Below are 19,790 nucleotides of genomic sequence, written 5' to 3'. Positions count from 1 at the left end.
GCAAATGTTATACTCCTGAATCCAGAATCTATCATTGTCTTGTTTGCAATATCACTTTTAGTACTAACATTGAATGTGCCTATACTGAATTTCTGATTGAGAATCTCCTTTACTGGATATATCATACTGGTGACATATTTATTGGGCTTATGAATTTACTTCTTTTGTTTGCACTACCTTACTTCCCATTTTTCTATTTTCTATTTATGATTTATAATTTAAATTTTTAATATTTACTAATTTTAACTATTTTCAGTATTTTTAATACTTAATATTTGTAATCCAGGGAGTGGGAAGCGCAGAATCAAATATCGCTGTGATGATTGTACGTTCTAGTACCAATTCTTTGGCAACAATGAAGTATAAAGTATTTCAGTTTTAAATAATTACTTGGTGGGAAAGCTGGCCTGATAAACTTTCTATTTTGTAGTAGGATGAATGATCCATCTATTGTCACTCCATCTTCCCGAGATGACCGGGGTTACACCCCACTGCATGTAGCTGCTTTCTGTGGTAAGCACTTGTTACTGTCATCAGACTTCTGTGTTTAGGAGACTTCTACTATATTTTTAATCCACAGATTTTGAAATGCTTTTAATATTTGAAATTAAACATTAAATTTAAGCATAATATCATGTATTGGGCTGCATACATAGCACATTGTTAACTTGGCATTGATGTACAATAGTTTTGCTTGGAATGGTCTTTTAATAATAAGTTTATCCTCAAGGCCAACCAATGATGATTGATGTGTTGGTGTCAAAAGGAGGTGTCGTTAATGCTACAGACTATCATGGGTCCACCCCACTTCACCTTTCTTGTCAGAAGGGGTATCAAAATGTCACTGTAAGTAAATTTGACTAAGATTTTCAAGACATGCCTAAAAACTATTGTTAGTGTTTCCACTTTAAGTAAATGTAGTAAAGCAAAATACCTCGTATTTCTATTGTGTTTTTGACAGGAAAATTAATTAACCATGAAGACACTCTAATTAAAGTGTGTAATGCACTGGATGTAAACAAAGAAAATATATGCAAGAGTTGTAATTTGGAGAACTAGTGATATAATATTGCCCACTGTCTCCAATCCACATACTGCAGTAAGAAATCCACCCCAGAATATTTTGGTTTATATAACATTTCTTTTTAAAATTAAACACTCCAGATGCTGGAAAACCTGAAAATTTTGGAAATATTCAGTAGGTTAAGCAGCATCTGGAAAAGGCACCAGATTAATTGATTGATAATCCTTTTATCAGAACTGAAATATTAACTCTGTGCCACCTGATTGGTTTTCCCAACATTTTTAGTCTTTAACAATATAACGTCAGTTCTAATTTAAAGTAAAACAGCATTATTTTTATTTCAATCAATTAATACATAACATTTTAAATTATTTTTCTTTTACTATATAGTTGCTACTGCTGGATTACAAGGCCAGCACTGAGATACAAGATAATAATGGAAATACAGCACTTCATTTGGCTTGCATGCATGGTCATGAAGATGTAAGTTTTAACAAAAGTCAATTATTCATTTTGTTGGTGATGTACATAATTGTTCTTCTAGTTTCTATGTACAAAATTTATTTGGTTATTTGACTTCATTTCCTATTCCTCTTCTGTAATTTTCCATTGTTTAGCTCTGTTTCTTTTTCAGCCTCCCCCACTCACTTCTTTCCTTCTATACGTCTCTCCTCCTCCCCTCCCCCTCCTCTTCCACTTTCACTCTTTCCACCTCCAGCTCCTGTAAGTTAAGCATTTGATTTTGTGGGTCTCCTCATTTCCTGGTATTTGATTGGTCACTCCTTACACTCATATTTAAAGATATCAGTGACAACATCAACAAAGCTTGGCATTTATAAAGTACCTTTAACATAGAAAAGCACTTCTAAGCACTTCACAGCTAGGGATCAAAAGTAGATGATTAATTAAAAGTTGATTTATCAGCAGTTTTGACAAGGTGACAGGGTTTTATAGCAGTTTTCAAAGAAGGAAAAGAAATGTTAATGGACACATTTTCAGTGTCAATTTTTCGGAAAATTGAAATCATGAAGAGATTTAAACATGAGAATGATAAGGAAACGTCTCCAAATTTTTAACTTGGCCAGTATATCCTTTCTTTTTCAAATTTCAGTCATTACAATTTTCCACATACTTTCCCCCACCTCTGCCTTGCGCATCACTGTCCGCTGTCGCATTTGTCTTTGTAGTCCACTTTTGCTTCACTCTGTTAAATTTTTTGGTCTGGTCTCCATTCTGTCCTAAATGTTACGAAGAACATCCAAGCTCATTGGCAATGATGCTTTCTCAGTCAGAATCGTACCTCCGCATCATTCTCAACTATTGAGGATTTTAGCATGGTTTAACATAAACTCAACTCTGAAGTGCTGGGACAGAAAGACTACTCTGCATTGAGCATAATGCATAGCAGTGGATTCCGGTTAATTGGGACATGTTGGGACATGTACATTTTGGCCCAATTAGCAGAAGTTTCATGGAAATAGTTAAAAAGAGGGTGGCAGGGTGGAGCTACATCTCTACCCAAGGAAGTGTAAGGCACTCCTTCCCTCTGCTAGTCTGTGGGTCATCCTTGGGCAAAGTGTAGCCCTTGTTTAGCCCCCCAGGTAGGGTCACTTGAAGCCATGCAAGCAGGTGATGAATGGTAAACATGAGAAAGTCTGCAGAGGCTGGAAATCCAAGGCATCATGCACAAAATACTGGTCAGGCAGCATCTCTGGAAATGAACAAACAGTCAATGTTTCAGGCTGAGACCCTTCTTCAGGACTGGAAAGGAAGGGGGAAGGCACCAGAATGAAAAAAATAGTAGGGGGAGGGGAAGGAGGATAGCTGGAAGGTCATAGGTGAAGTCAGGTGGATAGGAAAGAAAGGGCTGCAGAGGAAGGAATCTGATTGGAGAGAGAGAGAGCGAAAAGAAAAAAGCCGTAGAAGAAAGGGAAGGGGGACGGATAGGCAAGTGGGAGGCCAGAGTTGGAAGTAGGAGAAGAGGGGGAGGCATTTTTTTTTTAACCAGAAGGAGAAATCGATATTCATGCCATCAGGTTGGAGGCTACCCAGATGGAATACAAGGACACAGTAGATGACCCCAATAGATTCGCGGGTGAAATGTTGCCTCACCCTGAAAGACAGTTTGGGGGCCCTGAATAGTGATGAGGGAGGAGGTTAATGGGCAGGTGTAGCACTTATACCGCTTGAAGGGATAAATGTCCGGATGGAAATTAGTGGGGCGGGACAAATGGACAAGGGAATCGCATATGATTCCTATGGAAAGTAGAGAGTGATGGGGTGGGGGGTAAAGATTTGGTGGTAGGATCCTTTTGGAAGTGGCAGGAGTTGTGGAGAATGACATGTTGGATGCGGAGGCTCACAGGGTGGGAGGTGAGGACAAAAGGTTTTACCCACTGTTAAGGTGGTGGGAAGATGGGGTGAGCACAGATATCCAGGAAGTGGAGAAGTCGCAGGTGAGGGCAGCGACAATAGCGGAGGAAGGGAACCCCTGTTCTTCGAAGAAAGGAAAGTCATATCCTGGGAGCAGGTGTGGTGGAGATGAAAGAACTGAGGAAGGGGAATAGCATTTTACAGCAGACTGGGTGGGAAGAGGTGTAGTGGGCATCGGTAGGTCAGTCGACAGTTTCTCTTCAGATTGGAGACAGAGAGATTGAGGGAAGGGGAGGAGGTGTCAGAACTGAATTTAAGGGCAGAGTAGAAGTTGAAGGCAAAGTTGATGAAATTGATGAGCTCAGCATGGGTGCATGAGGTAGCCCCAATGCAGTGGTCAATGTATCACAGAAGGAGTTGGGGAGCATTTCCAGGAAAGCTTTGGAACATGGACTGTTCTACGTAGCCGACAAAGATGCAGGCATCGCTGGGGCCTATGCAGGTGTCCATAGCTACCTCTCGAGTCTGGAGAAAGTTGGAGGAGCTGAAGGAAATGTTGAGGGTGAGGACCAGTTCTGCCAGACAGAGGAGGGTGGTGGTGGATGGGTACTGGTTGATTGTTTTATTGAGAAAGAAGCGGAGTGATATAATGTTTTCTTGATGGGGATTGAAGTGTATAGGGACTGGACGTCCATAGTGAAAATGAAGTAGTCGAAGCCAGGGAATTAAAAGTAACTGAGGAGACTGAGAGCATGAGGAGTATTGTGGACGTAGGTGAGAAGGGACTGATCCAAGGGGGATAGAATGGCGTCGGGGTATGAGGACACGAGTTTGGTGGAGCAAGAGCAGGCAGAGACAATTGGCCTACCCATCACAGTCAGGTTTGTGGACCTTGGGTAGGAGGTAGAAGCGAGCAGTGTGGGGTAAGGGGACTATGAGTTTGTTAGCAATTGATGGGAGTTCTCCAGATTTGATGAGGTGAGTGATGGTGTCAGAGACAGTTTTCTGATGGTCAGGAGTGGGGTTCTCTTCAAGGGATAGGGAGGAGGAGGTGTCTGAAAGCTGTAGCCTGGCCTCAGCAAGGTAGAGGTCAGTCTACCGCACTGTGACAGCACCCCTTTGTCTGCAGATTTGATGAGCAGCTGGTGCATATCACAAGTGTTGGTTATGTGACTACTGACACCAGGCAGACAATCTCTGAAGAGACACACATATGATGATGAGTTTAAAAAGGTATAAAAAAAAGACAAACTGAGTAAAAAAACATGTATTTATGTGAAATACAGAACAAATTAAACACTACCAATACTACTGCAGTACCATAAACCGTGAATTAGATCTTAAGACTTATCAACAGAGGAATTCATCCACATCTTGTTGTTTTGACTGTAATCGAACAAAATCACCAGTACACTGAATGCAGGTGATAGACTGGCTTCCTCCAAAGCTGTTGATGATTGTATCTTTCAAATCTTCATTTTCATTGTAACATTCAAGATGATTGTCATTACCTTAAAATTCATTAGAATTTCTAACTTGTTGAAGTAGTGAATCATTTTATTTTTACTCCCTGCCATTTCTGGCACCTCCAAGCTTGAATTCTTGAAACCGCTGTGAGCAAAACAGTTCTGAATATTTGTACGGCTTATTTCTCCCCAACTATCAGTGATTTAAAAATTGCTGCTTTTTGAATACAAACACAAACAACTGATGCTGATTTAAAAAATTAATTGATCTAAGCACCGTGTTGTACCTAATTACCACACAAGTCATGTGACTAATGCTAGCTGAAATCTGTTTGGCAGCAGACTCCTGCCCAATTAAGTGGCATAGAGTCTCAAATTATTGAAGTCAATCCCAGCTATTCTCCCAATTTTATTTTTTGTTTTTTAAGAGCTGTCCCAAGTATGCAGCAGTCCCAATTAATCAGAATCCACTGCATTTATGAGAACTAATTACAAAGTAGAAGCTGGGTATGCAGACATCCCACCCTGCAAAAACTCATTTCAGGGAGGTAGCAGCCCCGCCCCCCACAACCCCATATCCCACCCCGCCCCCGGTCAACCTCCAAGGGTGTATGTAATACTTTTTTAGTGATTTTGTCTAATCTGTAAACCAAGTTGGGTATATGCAGCAAATGTGACATTAAAATATGTACTTGCATTATATTATCATGTTTATTCTATTACAACTTTAAGCAAGTCTGCAGAGAGTTTGGCGTTATCACGTAGGATATCAATAGAGTAGCTCCTTAGCAGCTAGCCAGCTCATTTAAATAACATTAGCTATGTTAATGAACAAATGACACCTGTTAAACTCACCTCAACATGTCTTTTACATTTTAACCCACCATGGGCAATAGAGAAGTCACTGTTGCAAACAGTGCAGCGAGCAACACTGTCATTATTTTTGAGGTTAACTGTAAAGCCCGCCCACAGAGAAAACTGATAGGTCTACTTAGCACGAAGAGAGACCAATCAGGATGCTCGCTCTCCCTCTCCCTCTCAAAACAATCAATTTGCAGGATATTGTATATAATTTTCGGGCATCAGGGAGCCACTATCAATATGCGGGAGACTCCCGGAACTTCCGGAAGAGGTGGGATGTCTGGGTATGTCCAAAACATTTGATACGAGATTGAAGTAATCTGCTTTTCCTCAACTCTGATTCACTGGTTCTCTTTTGTAGATTTTTACCTTTTCTGAACATTATTAATCCAGCATCACTGGCTTGTGCTCTTGACTTCCTGTAGGCACCAAATATCACACATATTTTCAACTAAGCATAGCAAATTCTGATGAAAGATTTGACACATCAAGTTTGATCCATGTGGTAAATTGTTTCTTTTTTCCCCCCATTGTAGGTCTTGATCTAAAACTTAATTAAGTACAGAATAATTGATTTGTATCAGTGCCAGAATTATAATTAACTAAATTTAATTAATCAGCAGATATTACAAAAATGGATTTCTGACTGGGAAGGAAACCACATATAATTTTGTAGAATTTGATTTGTTTGTCAAGTTTAAAATACCATGAGGAAAAGGTGTAGTTTGTCTTCTGAATTTGACTGGTAATTAATTGCAGTATAACTAAAGTGGCATTTAAAAGTACCATGTAGTGTCAAAGTAAGGTTTCTTTCCGCCCCCTTAATAATAGTGTTAGAAAACAAAAGTGGGGATTCTTATTAATGATGGTGACCATTTTATGTCTCCCTACGATTGTCCCAAAAGAAATCAGAAAACCCAGTACCGATCAGGGCAAGATATCCATAAGATTGAAAGAGTGCAGATAAAATTTACATGGATGTTGCTGAGAATTGAGACTTGAGTTATAGGGAAAGGTTGAATAGCTTGGGTCTTTATTTCCTGAAACGAAGGACAATGAAGAGATTTAGTAGAGGTATATAAAATTGAGGGGTACAGATAGGGTAAATGCAAGTAGGCTGTTTTTCACTGAGGTCGAGTGAGACTAGAACTAAAGGTCGTGGGTTAAGGATGCAAGGGGAAAATGACGGGGAGCGTCACTCAGGATGATGAGAGTGTGGAATGGGCTGCCAGCAGAAGTGGTGGGTGTGGGTTTGGTTTGAGCATTGAGAGAGGTTTGAGTAAGTACATGGATGGGAGAAGTATGGAAGGGTTTGGCCCAGGTGCAGGTTGATGGGACTCGGCAGAGAGTTTGGCACAGACTGAATGGGCTGAAGGGCCTACTTCTGTGCTGTAGTGCTCTGTGACGATATGAAATTTCCTGACTTGTGCTGTGGTCTTGCCAAAGGAGATCTGCTAACACAAATCAACTTGCATACAGTATTATTCTTACAATTAACAATGATGTAACTTACTAGATCATCTAATTTAGATGTTGATAGATAATAAATGTGACTGGGGATATTTCTTGCTCTTCCTCGAAAGGATATTACCTAAAATTAGAAAATTTTTGGGCTCAATGTGCATTCAGAAATCAGATGGCAGAGGGGAAGAAGCTGTTTGTGAATCGATGAGTGTGAGCGTCAGGCTCCTGTACCACCTCCTTGATGGTAGCAGTGAGAAGAAGGCATGTCCTGGGTGATGAGGGTCCTTAATGACAGACGCCATCTTTTTGAAGTCAGTGCCCGTGATGAAGCTGCCTAATCTTACAACTCTCTGAAGCTTACTTTGATCCCGTGCAGTAGCACAGTAGCAATGCCCCTGCCACCCCAAATCAGACAGTGATGCCGCCAATTAGAATGCCACCCACTGTCTCTCTGTAGAAATTTGCGAGTATTTTTGGTGACATACCAAATCTCCTAATGAAATGTAGCCACTGTCCTGAATTCTTTAGAGCTGCATCGATGTATTGAGACAAGTTAGGTCCTCAGAGGTAGTGATACCTCGGAACTTGAAATTACTTACTCTTTCCACTTTTGATTCCTCTCTGAGGACTGGTGTGTATTCCCTCATCTTAGTCTTTCTGAAGTCCACAATCAGTTCTTTGGTCTTACTGAGGTTGAGTGCGAGATTGTTTCTGCAACAGCACTCAACTTGCTGGTGTATCTTGCTCTTGTACACCCTCTCGTGACCATCAGAGATTCTGACAACAATAGTTGTATCATCAGCAAATTTACAGATAGCACTTGAACTGTGCATAGCCACACAGTCATGGGTGTAGAGAGAGTAGAGCAGTAGGCTAAGCACACACCCCTGAGGGTTCGCCAGTGAGGTGGGCTGTTATTACCAACCCACACTGATTGTGGTCATCTGATTAGGAAGTTGAGGATCCAGTTGCAGAGGGAGGTGTAGAGGTTCAGGTTCTGAAATTTGCTATTACTATTTTGTAAACTTAATGCAGTGTAATCAAAATTCATCAATATTTTTGTCACAAGTATTTTGTGATGAAGGAAGTTGAATATAAGTGAATTTTATTGAAACAGTTTACAAGTATATATTGTTTGTTCTGCATGTTCAGCTTTAAAATTCCCTTTTTGATGGTAACTTGAATGAATATTCAGATAAAACTTGTAAGCAAAGATTTAAATATAGGAAGTCACCCTTTCAATGAAATTTAACAGTTTTATGTTTATTATTTGCAGTGTGTCAAAGCCCTGGTATATTACCAATTATATGCCTGCAACTTAAACATGACAAATGACAAGGGTGATACACCTCTCCACATTGCAGCTCGATGGGGTTATGATGGTATCATTCAGGTTCTACTGGAGAATGGAGCTAATACTGATGTTCAGAACAAGATGAAAGAAACCCCACTGCATTGTGCACTCAATTCTAAGGTAGCTAGAGACTTACATTGATCTACTTAGTGTTTTATCCTGAAGATGCTTTTATAGAGATCACATCATTTGGCAATACTATTTAGGAGAAAAAGTCATTAATATAGATCAATAAATGAGAGTTATTTAAGTTACAGTGTTGCAGAGCATATCTCAATGTTATGAGAGGTATTATTGTGGTTATTTTAGTAAGTCTGTACTTTTTGTTTCCCCAAATTCATTTATTGTGCTACAAACACAGTGATTCATTGTTAAAACATTCCAGTTAGCATTTATATATTTTGGGCACAAAGACTAATTGAAACTTGTTCATTTGATTAAATCTGTCATCAAAGATGAAGGGAAAGGGTGAAATAGTTTGAATGCGTTGGACTTTAATAAAATTTATTAAATTAAAGTTTTGACAGGAAGTCAACTTCATTTATGATCGTGTCCAAGATATCCTGAAGTGGGAGGGTGAGGAGCCAGAGGTCGTGGTACATATAGGTACCAATGACATAGGTAGGAAAAGGGATGAGGTCCTGAAAGGAGAATATAGGGAGCTAGGAAGGGAGTTGAGAAAAAGGACCGCAAAGGTAGTAATCTCGGGATTACTGCCTGTGCCAGGCGACAGTGAGAGTAGGAATGCGATGAGGTGGAGGATAAATGCGTGGCTGAGGGATTGGAGCAGGGGGCAGGGATTCAAGTTTTTGGATCATTGGGACCTCTTTTGGCGCAGGCGTGACCTGTACAAAAAGGACGGGTTACACTTGAATCCTAGGGGGACCAATATCCTGGCAGGGAGATTAGCGGGGGCTACTGAGGTGACTTTAAACTAGAATGGTTGGGGGGTGGGAATCAAATTAAAGAGGCTAGGCGTGAGGAGGTTAGTTCACAACAGAGGGATGGGAACCAGTGCAGAGAGACAGAGGGGTGTAAAGTGAGCGTAGAAGCAAAAAGTACAAAGGAGAAAAGTAAAAGTGGCAGGCCGACAAATCCAGGGCAAGCATTAAAAAGGGCCACTTTTCAACATAATTGTACAAGGGCTAAGAGAGTTGTAAAAGAGCGCCTGAAGGCTTTATGTGTCAATGCAAGGAGCATTCGTAATAAGGTGGATGAATTGAAAGTGCAGATTGTTATTAATGATTATGATATAGTTGGGATCACAGAGACATGGCTCCAGGGTGACCAGGGATGGGAGCTCAACGTTCAGGGATATTCAATATTCAGGAGGGATAGACATGAAGGAAGGGGAGGTGGGGTGGCGTTGCTGGTTAAAGAAGAGATTAACGCAATAGAAAGGAAGGACATAAGCCGGGAAGATGTGGAATCGATATGGGTAGAGCTGCGTAACACTAAGGGGCAGAAAACGCTGGTGGGAGTTGTGTACAGGCCACCTAACAGTAGTAGTGAGGTCGGAGATGGTATTAAACAGGAAATTAGAAGTGTGTGCAATAAAGGAACAGCAGTTATAATGGGTGACTTCAATCTACATGTAGACTGGGTGAACCAAATTGGTAAAGGTGCTGAGGAAGAGGATTTCTTGGAATGTATACAGGATGGTTTTTTGAACCAACATGTCGAGGAACCAACTAGAGAGCAGGCTATTCTGGACTGGGTTTTGAGCAATGAGAAAGGGTTAATTAGCGATCTTGTCATGAGAGGTCCCTTGGGTAAGAGTGACCATAATATGGTGGAATTCTTCATTAATATGGAGAGTGACATAGTTAATTCAGAAACAAAGGTTCTGAACTTAAAGAGGGGTAACTTTGAAGGTATGAGACGTGAATTAGCTAAGATAGACTGGCAAATGACACTTAAAGGATTGACGGTGGATATGCAATGGCAAGCATTTAAAGGTTGCATGGATGAACTACAACAATTGTTCATCCCAGTTTGGCAAAAGAATAAATCAAGGAAGGTAGTGCACCCGTGGCTGACAAGAGAAATTAGGGATAGTATCAATTCCAAAGAAGTAGCATACAAATTAGCCAGAGAAAGTGGCTCACCTGAGGACTGGGAGAAATTCAGAGTTCAGCAGAGGAGGACAAAGGGCTTAATTAGGAAAGGGGAAAAAAGATTATGAGAGAAAACTGGCAGAGAACATAAAAACGGACTGTAAAAGCTTTTATAGATATGTAAAAAGGAAAAGACTGATAAAGACAAATGTAGGTCCCCTGCAGACAGAAACAGGTGAATTGATTATGGGGAGCAAGGACATGGCAGACCAATTGAATAATTACTTTGGTTCTGTCTTCACTAAGGAGGACATAAATAATCTTCCAGAAATAGTAAGGGACAGAGGGTCCAGTGAGATGGAGGAACTGAGTGAAATACATGTTAGTAGGGAAGTGGTGTTAGGTAAATTGAAGGGATTGAAGGCAGATAAATCCCCAGGGCCAGATGGTCTGCATCCTAGAGTGCTTAAGGAAGTAGCCCAAGAAATAGTGGATGCATTAGTGATAATTTTTCAAAACTCGTTAGATTCTGGACTAGTTCCTGAGGATTGGAGGGTGGCTAATGTAACCCCACTTTTTAAAAAAGGAGGGAGAGAGAAACGGGGAATTATAGACCGGTTAGCCTAACGTCGGTGGTGGGGAAACTGCTGGAGTCAGTTATCAAGGATGTGATAACAGCACATTTGGAAAGCGGAGAAATGATCGGACAAAGTCAGCATGGATTTGTGAAAGGAAAATCATGTCTGACGAATCTCATAGAATTTTTTGAGGATGTAACTAGTAGAGTGGATAGGGGAGAACCAGTGGATGTGGTATATTTGGATTTTCAAAAGGCTTTTGACAAGGTCCCACACAGGAGATTAGTGTGCAAACTTAAAGCACACGGTATTGGGGGTAAGGTATTGATGTGGATAGAGAATTGGTTGGCAGACAGGAAGCAAAAAGTGGGAATTAATTGGATCTTTTCAGAATGGCAGGCAGTGACTAGTGGGGTACCGCAAGGCTTAGTGCTGGGACCCCAGTTGTTTACAATATATATTAATGACTTAGATGAGGGAATTAAATGCAGCATCTCCAAGTTTGCGGATGACACGAAGCTGGGTGGCAGTGTTAGCAGTGAGGAGGATGCTAAGAGGATGCAGGGTGACTTGGATAGGTTGGGTGAGTGGGCAAACTCATGGCAGATGCAATTTAATGTGGATAAATGTGAAGTTATCCACTTTGGTGTGTTACGTACCCCGTAACTGGGTTGCCAAACCAGCAGAAATGGATCACTCAGTTGGAGTCTGGAGTACTAGAACTAAGAAAGTTTTATTAAAGAAACAAGCAACACAGTAATTGAAAGGATAATAAATGCAACAGTTCAGTGATGATAAACACACATGTGCACAGAATTAAGATAACAGCATCAATCAAGCTCTATCGTTGTCTAGGGGTAAATGACCAATTTCAAAATGACTCAAAGTTCAGTCCAGTTTGTAGTTCAGTTCGCAGTAATCGTTGTCATGGCGATGGACAAGGTGGGGAAGAGAGACATAGAATAGGAACAACTCATCATTCAGCACAGCTTCACTCACAGACCAGCGAGATGGCTCACAAACAGCATTTGGGCGGGTCCTTGGTGATGTCACCTGAGGTCACTGACTGTGACCCCTCCTCCAGATGTGGTCGATCCTCTGCAGTGAACCCGGCACCCAGGCAAGGGCGGACACACACCGGGTTCCCGCTGATCGTACCTTTCCACCCTGTGCGTTGTCCGGTACTTCTCACCACTCGTGAGAGGCGCACCGCTTCCAGGGTCTCGTTACCTCGGGTGGCGTGTGTGTCTGTCTTAGCGAACCTGTCCCTTTTTATCCCCCTGCTGGGGTATCGCCTGTCCATCACTTCAAACAGTTCAGGGTTCAAAGGGGGGAGCCGCTCCAGACAGCTCTCCCTCCCACATCCCTTCATTACACATCTCCAGACGCTGCTCCATTGTTCCTTATCTCTCCTTCCCCTGAGGGCAGGTGGCAGACCAACTGCTGATGCCACTGATGCTAGCCCAGGCCAGCAAACATCTTAATTTTATGTGTATTCTCGTAACAGGTGGCAAAAATAGGAAAACAGATTATTATCTGAATGGTGGCCGATTAGGAAAAGGGGAGGTGCAACGAGACCTGGGTGTCATTATACACCAGTCATTGAAAGTGGGCATGCAGGTACAGCAGGCGGTGAAAAAGGCGAATGGTATGCTGGCATTTATAGCGAGAGGATTCGAGTACAGGAGCAGGGAGGTACTACTGCAGTTGTACAAGGCCTTGGTGAGACCACACCTGGAGTATTGTGTGCAGTTTTGGTCCCCTAATCTGAGGAAAGACATCTTTGCCATAAAGGGAGTACAAAGAAGGTTCACCAGATTGATTCCTGGGATGGCAGGACTTTCATATGAAGAAAGACTGGATGAACTGGGCTTGTACTCGTTGGAACTTAGAAGATTGAGGGGGGATCTGATTGAAACGTATAAGATCCTAAAGGGATTGGACAGGCTAGATGCAGGAAGATTGTTCCCGATGTTGGGGAAGTCCAGAACGAGGGGTCACAGTTTGAGGATAGAGGGGAAGCCTTTTAGGACCGAGATTAGGAAAAACTTCTTCACACAGAGAGTGGTGAATCTGTGGAATTCTCTGCCACAGCAAACAGTTGAGGCCAGTTCATTGGCTATGTTTAAGAGGGAGTTAGATATGGCCCTTGTGGCTACAGGGGTCAGGGGGTATGGAGGGAAGGCTGGGGCGGGGTTCTGAGTTGGATGATCAGCCATGATCATAATAAATGGCGGTGCAGGCTCGAAGGGCCGAATGGCCTACTCCTGCACCTATTTTCTATGTTTCTATATTTATCATTAAGTAGTATTTCATTTGAGAGTTGTGTATTCATGCATCCAAAACTCTAATCTCAAAGTCCTAGAGAAAACTATTAGACATTAATCAGAATTTCAAAGTAAAACCCTGAATATGAAGTACTAACAGGAAAATATTAATTTGTGGTATTTGATTGTTTTGTTCTTTGGGATTGCTTTCTGTGAGATTATAATCAGAAGACTTGGCATATCCCCACAATAGTTAAAATTAGGATTATTTGCCAGTGTTCCTTCCTTGCTGGAAGAGACTATAGTTATAAGGCAGTTGATTAGCAAGAAAATTAAACCGCCATAGGATGTGCACAGCCTTGCTAAGATTCGAAACATGTTTTTAAAAATAGTGATATGTTCAAAGATTAAAAATGTAAAAAAAGTAAAACAAAAGAAATTGAAGCATGTGGCTAGAAGGAACATTGTATAATATTGTCCAGTTGGTTCATGTTTAGTTTTGGCCTTTCTTGTGCAGTAAAATGCTTCAAGTACAAGACCACAAACAAGAGGCAATCTGCAGATGCTGGAAATCCAAGCAACACGTACATAACGCTGGAGGAACTCAGCAGGCCAGGTAGCATCTATGGAAAAGAGTTTGCCAAAGGGTCTCGGCCTAAAAAGACAACTGTGCTTTTTTCCATAGATGCTGCTGGCCTGCTGAGTTCCTCCAGCAAGATATTGATTTTTTTTTTACATTAATATCCATTCTAACTGCACTGTTTTGCTAATAGATGTGTTTTTATTAAATTTGTTGTTATCTACCTTAATAGATATTAGATTTGCTGGAAATTACCTTCATTAATACTGACAGGCAACAGAGCTATCAAGAGGTAAATCCCTTTAATTTTAATAAAATTAAAATTTAGTTTAAATTTAAAGTTTCAATTAGTAACATCTGAAAATTGTACGAATCCAAAGTAACTTATAAAAATGGAAATTTAGTCTATTAACAGATCCCCTCAGTCTTTCACTGATGTTGGTAGTCAGAAATCAACTATCTCCACTGCATCATCCATATCAGTTGAAATGAAGCAAGAGGAAGAGAAAGGGAAGTACAAAGAGGTGAAAGCAGTTTTTCTTTCATATGATGACTGACAATTTTAAGTCTCTAGCCTTCAAGTCAAAAAATCCATTAAGCAACATGCATAATCTTTTAAAGACTTTAAGCCTAATCTAGTGGACTAAACCAAATTAATCTTATTATCTACCAGTGTGTTTCTTGGTCAGGTATGTTATAACCATTTGGAATAAGATTCAGAGGTGTGAAGGTGAATGGAGCATAATTCTGCTTCTGAAACACTGTCCATGAATCATCTGTGTCAGTATTTCTTAGAAATTGTTATCATGTTCTTCTGTAGACCAGAATTATTGTAAAGTTATTGGATTAGCAAGCAATAAGGGCGAGAGTAAGGGTTGAAAATATAGTTTGCAATCAACAGCAGCTGATAACTTGAAATTTAATTGAATAAACAGTCTGAAATAAAACTCTGGTGGAGTGAAGTATAACATTCCTTTGAAAGTAGCTGACTTCAAGGGTATTAATAGAGAGACAGTAAATTCAAGCCTTTGCAGTAATTTCCACATTGTGAGAGTGAAGCAAAATTATGAATAATCATATAATTTATATTCCTGTGAAATGTATAATTATATATACATATAAGGAGGAGGAAAAAAGGAATTTTAATGGACGTTAAATCATTTGAACAGATCATTTCCCCAAGTAAGAATGTCATTTCATATTATTGTTGCAATGAAATTAGATTTTGATTTTGTAACTTATGACCTAAGAGAGCTAATGAATATCTACCCACAATCAATATGAATGCCAAAATAAAATTGTATCCCATTAATAGTGGATGGCAGGGAAGTTCATTTTTACTTTGAGTGCAATTGGCAAACTTTAATAGTGTTGCAATGAAGAACATGAACTACAAGTAATCTGTAAATTCAGATTGGTACAGATGTAAAATTAAAGTCTTATTGTTTAGAAACTCATGGAACACCTATTTCTGTGAGGTGTAGATTTTTATACTGTGATAGCAATGTTGGAAGGCTAAACTTGACAATTTGAAAAAGCAATTGAAACTTCTGGAGAAAGTAAAAGATATGTAACAATGCAATATCCTTTAACTACATTGTATTTGTCAGCCTGAATAACAATGCAAAATTAAATTGATTTATTTAAACTGTGATTAATTATCTTCACTTTTCCGGTTAAAATAATGCAGAAAAATATAATTAGCAACACAAAAGATGAACTAACTTCGAGTTATTACAGAATGCCTTCAAATCCTCAAGTACGATTAACCTGATGCATTTAAACAACTTAAAGCTGTATTCCAAACTAAAGCAATCTTCTGTGCCTATTTAGAACTGTGATTTTTTTTTTAAAGACTGAACAAATCATTAGCTTATTTTGACTTGCCCATCACTGAACTGTTCCCACAACCAATGGACTCACTTTCAAGGACTCTTCATTGCACGTTCTTGTTATTTATTGCTTATTTATTTATTATTATTATTATTATTATTATTTTTCTTCTTGTCCGCCCTGTTGGGTGTAGTCTTTCACTGATTCCGTTATAGTTATTGGATTTATTGAGTATGCCCGCAAGAAAACAAATCACAGGACATATGTGTACAATGATAATAAATTTACTTTGAACTTTGCACTTTATATCTTGCTGACCAGATAAACTGGAAGGAATTGTTCTAAACCAGATCACTAATTTTCAGTTCTTATCTTAGGAGAAGGAGCTTAGTATATTGTTTTTATTTGTTTTATAGGTGGAAAAGTTATTGCGAGCTGTGGCGGATGGAGATGTAGAAATGGTAAGTACAATTTTGTTAGTCTTGAAGCTGGATTTGTATATTATTTGGAGGGTAATTTGGGATTTTCTCTGGTTTTCTTTGTGTTAATATGTAAATCCACACTAGTGCTTTAAAAACTGATTAGATGAAGGGTCTCGGCCCAAAATATCAACTGTTTATCACCCTCCAAAGATGCTGCCTGACCTGCTGAGTTTCTGTAGTATTTTGTCTGTGTTAATGTGATATGTTTAATCACTAGTAGTGAAGAACTCCCTTTTTTGATCATTTATTGACTTTCCCTACATCGGAGTGCATTGAAGTGAATTTCTCCAACCTTGGGGAAATTTCAAAGATAAGTTGATAGCAAAAGTCAAGTTGTGCACATTATACGTTTTCTAGGACTAATATTTGGTTTCAGCAAAAAAAAATCAGGTCTAATAATGTTTTGAGTGGAAGTGGAGGAGTATCATAAATAAAGATTGCTGAAAAATACTGTTTGAAGCCACGTGGTTAACAGGTGTTTAGGATTTAGTATATTTTTAGCAACACTAAAGGAGGCCACTTGGCCCATCAGGTGCTTTCTTGCACCCAGGGGAGATTAGACCCATTCCTTCCCTCCTTATTTCTTTTACCCCCTGCACTGGTTCTGCTTCTCACACCCTCCCATCACTTCCCCTTTCATTCTTTTATCCATTAACCTGCAACAGCGTGTGCTTTACCGCAGCCAGTTAGTCTTCCACCGTGTTTTTGGATATGAGGCGGAGGCCGGTGCTTCTAGAGGAAAACCGGTGGTTGCAGTGAGGACATGAAAACTGCACAGATCGTGCTTGAGTTCTGCGAAGCTGTGAGCTAGTTACACCACAGTGCTGTCCACCACTATGCACAGATCATTTTCACTTCCCAGTCAGGGAATTAATTTGGTGTCAGCTTTGATTCAGTGGTAATGTGCTTGCCTTTGAACCAGAAGATTGAAGTTACGTATCTCACTCCAGAAAATGTAAGAACAAAGTCAGGCCATTCTTTTTAAAACATTAAGTTCTATCTTCCTTCAAAGCCAAGGTTTCCGGTAAGATGGTGGTGCATTTGATTGCGGTAGGTTCTACAGGGTCAACCAAAGGTGTTAGTTTTTTTAAAAAACATATTTGTTACTATTACAAGGCTCGGCTGCACTTTAAAAACTTAAGTACTGCAGGTCCACCCTGTCAGGGAGTTGTTCATTGGCGGGAAAAACCAAAGGACCTTGACATGGTGCAGATCATGTTGCTGCCTGTGTCAGAGGAGTCGGTACGCGAAGGCGGTGTGCAGCCTGTAACAGCAAGTGATTGTCTTGGCTGCTTTTCTTGCAATTGCAAGATCCTGTTGGATATTGGTAATGTGGAATGCTGCAAGTCCAATTCTCTGATTTACTGGTGGAAGGGCAGGGGCGAACCGGCAGGGAAGCTGCGTGGTCTCAGTCGTGGCAAGGACTAGACCTCAAGCCGCAGTGTCACCTGTTCACAGCCTCCCAGGAGGGAAGCGTCGGAGTTGGTACACTCCACCGGGGGCAGTGAGGCACGGAGTCCAAGCTGGAGTTGGCGCTGCCCTCCCCCTAGTGTTTGCTTGGTAGAAGACAAGCTGTATTCTGTTCAACTGCAGACAACTGCAACATTCATGGACTCAGAGTTTTTGTTGCGACTCTGTGTGCTTGCTATCTTACATGTGCCTTGTGCTGTGTGTGACTGTTGGTACTGTGTTTTGTACTTTGACCCTGGAGTAAAGCTGTTTTGTTTGGCTGTATTCATGGGTATCCATGTATGGTTGAATGACAAATAAACTTGAACTTGACAACAGATCCCAAGACACAATTCTAGAAAACAACAGGGGAGTTATTCTTGGTGTCTTGGTAATACTTGTCCCTTAACCAACATATTAAAATGGGTTATAAAGTCAATATTACATTTTTTCTTTGAGGGATATTGCAATGTGAAAAATGCTGTAAGAGTATTCTTACAATGTGTTTCTTCACCTGTTAAACATTTTGGAGTACCCTGAGATTGTGAAAGGATGTAAATAAATGCAAGTTCCAGCAATAATTCCCCCAAGTATTCTGTTAGTGAACTGCATCTCTTACCTGAGAGTAGTGACACAATTCCTTAAAAATAATCCTTTTTTTCCATTATTTTGTCCATTTGTAGCCTGTCAAATCTTGATTAAACCTAGATGCATTGGCAGTGTTGTGTTGGTTAAGTTGCACAGCATGGTATAATTTTCATTGCAACGTTCCTTTTGGAGCATTGCAGGAGAATTAGACCATGTTGTTACAGGATCATCTGAAACAAAATGATCTTTTTAATCAGCATCTCCTCACCTCCAAATCTAGTCCTCTCTGAATATCCATCACTATAGACACATTCCTAGAATGACCTTCCTCCTCCCAAGCAATTCCTCATGTTCCTGATGTTTCATTACCAACTGCCATCCCTATCTCTATTCTGCAAGACTATGAGTGCTGGCCTTTGAGTTTCTTACTGCTTCCTTGGTGACCACCTGTTGCCAGCAGGCTCCTCTTCACTTGGTTCTCCCAGCCACAGCATAACCCAATCAGGCCATCTGAATCCCCTCTGAATAGGGTGGCACATTATCAACCACCTTGTCAAGCTTCTGGTGCAGTAAAAGTTTGCAGTGAAGCCAGTGACAGCAAGGCCACGGCCAGACAACGGCTGCTGGACATCGTGGAAATTCTAGGCAGTACGTTAGAAACATCTGGTCTCTTATTATGTTGTTCTTTACCAATCCTATTTCTGAAAATATCGGGGAATTCAAACATAAATTCAATGTAGTTAGGCTAATGGAGCACAATTTCCATTGTACCGTTCTTCAGAAACTTAAAATTTAAATTTTTTAATCTTAATGAATAGAACTCTGAAATTTTGGGTTGTCAGCCTGATGTGGGTTATTAAAATTATTTAATTTACTTATTTGTTATTAATTTCATAATTGTCTCGTGTATCACCGAGTATAATCACTCATATCATGTGAGAATAATGTGAATATAAGCAGATAATTTAGTTTATTCCAGTCTCTAAGTAGAGTCTAGTGAAGGGTAACCCACTGTTGCTGGAATGGTTGGTTCCCGTTAGTTATAATTACTAGCCATCTCAGTTTAGAATAAGAACAGCAGGTATCCGATGTAACATGGCTCAGGCCTGTATTAACCAAGCCATGATCTAAGGTATCCGCTTTAAGGTAATCATTTGGAGTTTAAACTGGGGTAGGGGGAAGAACAGTATTGGCTGATCAGAGAGAAGTTAATTACAATTTAATGAAAGACAACTCTGTATCCTCCCGCTCCTCTGTCCTATAATTAACGTAACGGCTTACACCTTTGAGCAAGGGTAGATGTTAGCAACTTGGAAAATTGTTAGTTTTGACTTGGTATTAATGCTTTTGTTTTACAACATTTAACTTTATAGGAGTTACATAGTCAATCCATGCAACTAGCTTAACTTGAACA

The 19,790-nt window shown here is 40.2% G+C and overlaps 1 protein-coding gene across 3 annotated transcripts in view; it reads left to right on the top strand.

Annotated features, from left to right (window-relative positions):
- ankrd27 (ankyrin repeat domain 27 (VPS9 domain)) overlaps positions 1-19,790 on the top strand; it is a 109,417-nt gene that overhangs the window by 54,703 nt on the left and 34,924 nt on the right. For 2 of the 3 annotated variants that reach the window (XM_063066974.1, XM_063066977.1), the window contains exons 15-21: positions 431-513; positions 731-846; positions 1,415-1,507; positions 8,465-8,662; positions 14,257-14,316; positions 14,429-14,548; positions 16,274-16,318. In XM_063066974.1, coding sequence (XP_062923044.1) covers positions 431-513; positions 731-846; positions 1,415-1,507; positions 8,465-8,662; positions 14,257-14,316; positions 14,429-14,548; positions 16,274-16,318 — 715 coding nt within the window. The remainder of the gene's footprint in view (positions 1-430; positions 514-730; positions 847-1,414; positions 1,508-8,464; positions 8,663-14,256; positions 14,317-14,428; positions 14,549-16,273; positions 16,319-19,790) is intronic. The other variant, XM_063066976.1, reaches the window with a different exon arrangement.

Source organism: Mobula hypostoma, chromosome 14 (genome assembly GCF_963921235.1).
Source record: "Mobula hypostoma chromosome 14, sMobHyp1.1, whole genome shotgun sequence".
Classification (NCBI taxonomy): Eukaryota; Metazoa; Chordata; class Chondrichthyes; order Myliobatiformes; family Myliobatidae; genus Mobula; species Mobula hypostoma.
This window is presented reverse-complemented; position numbering and strand designations above follow the sequence as displayed.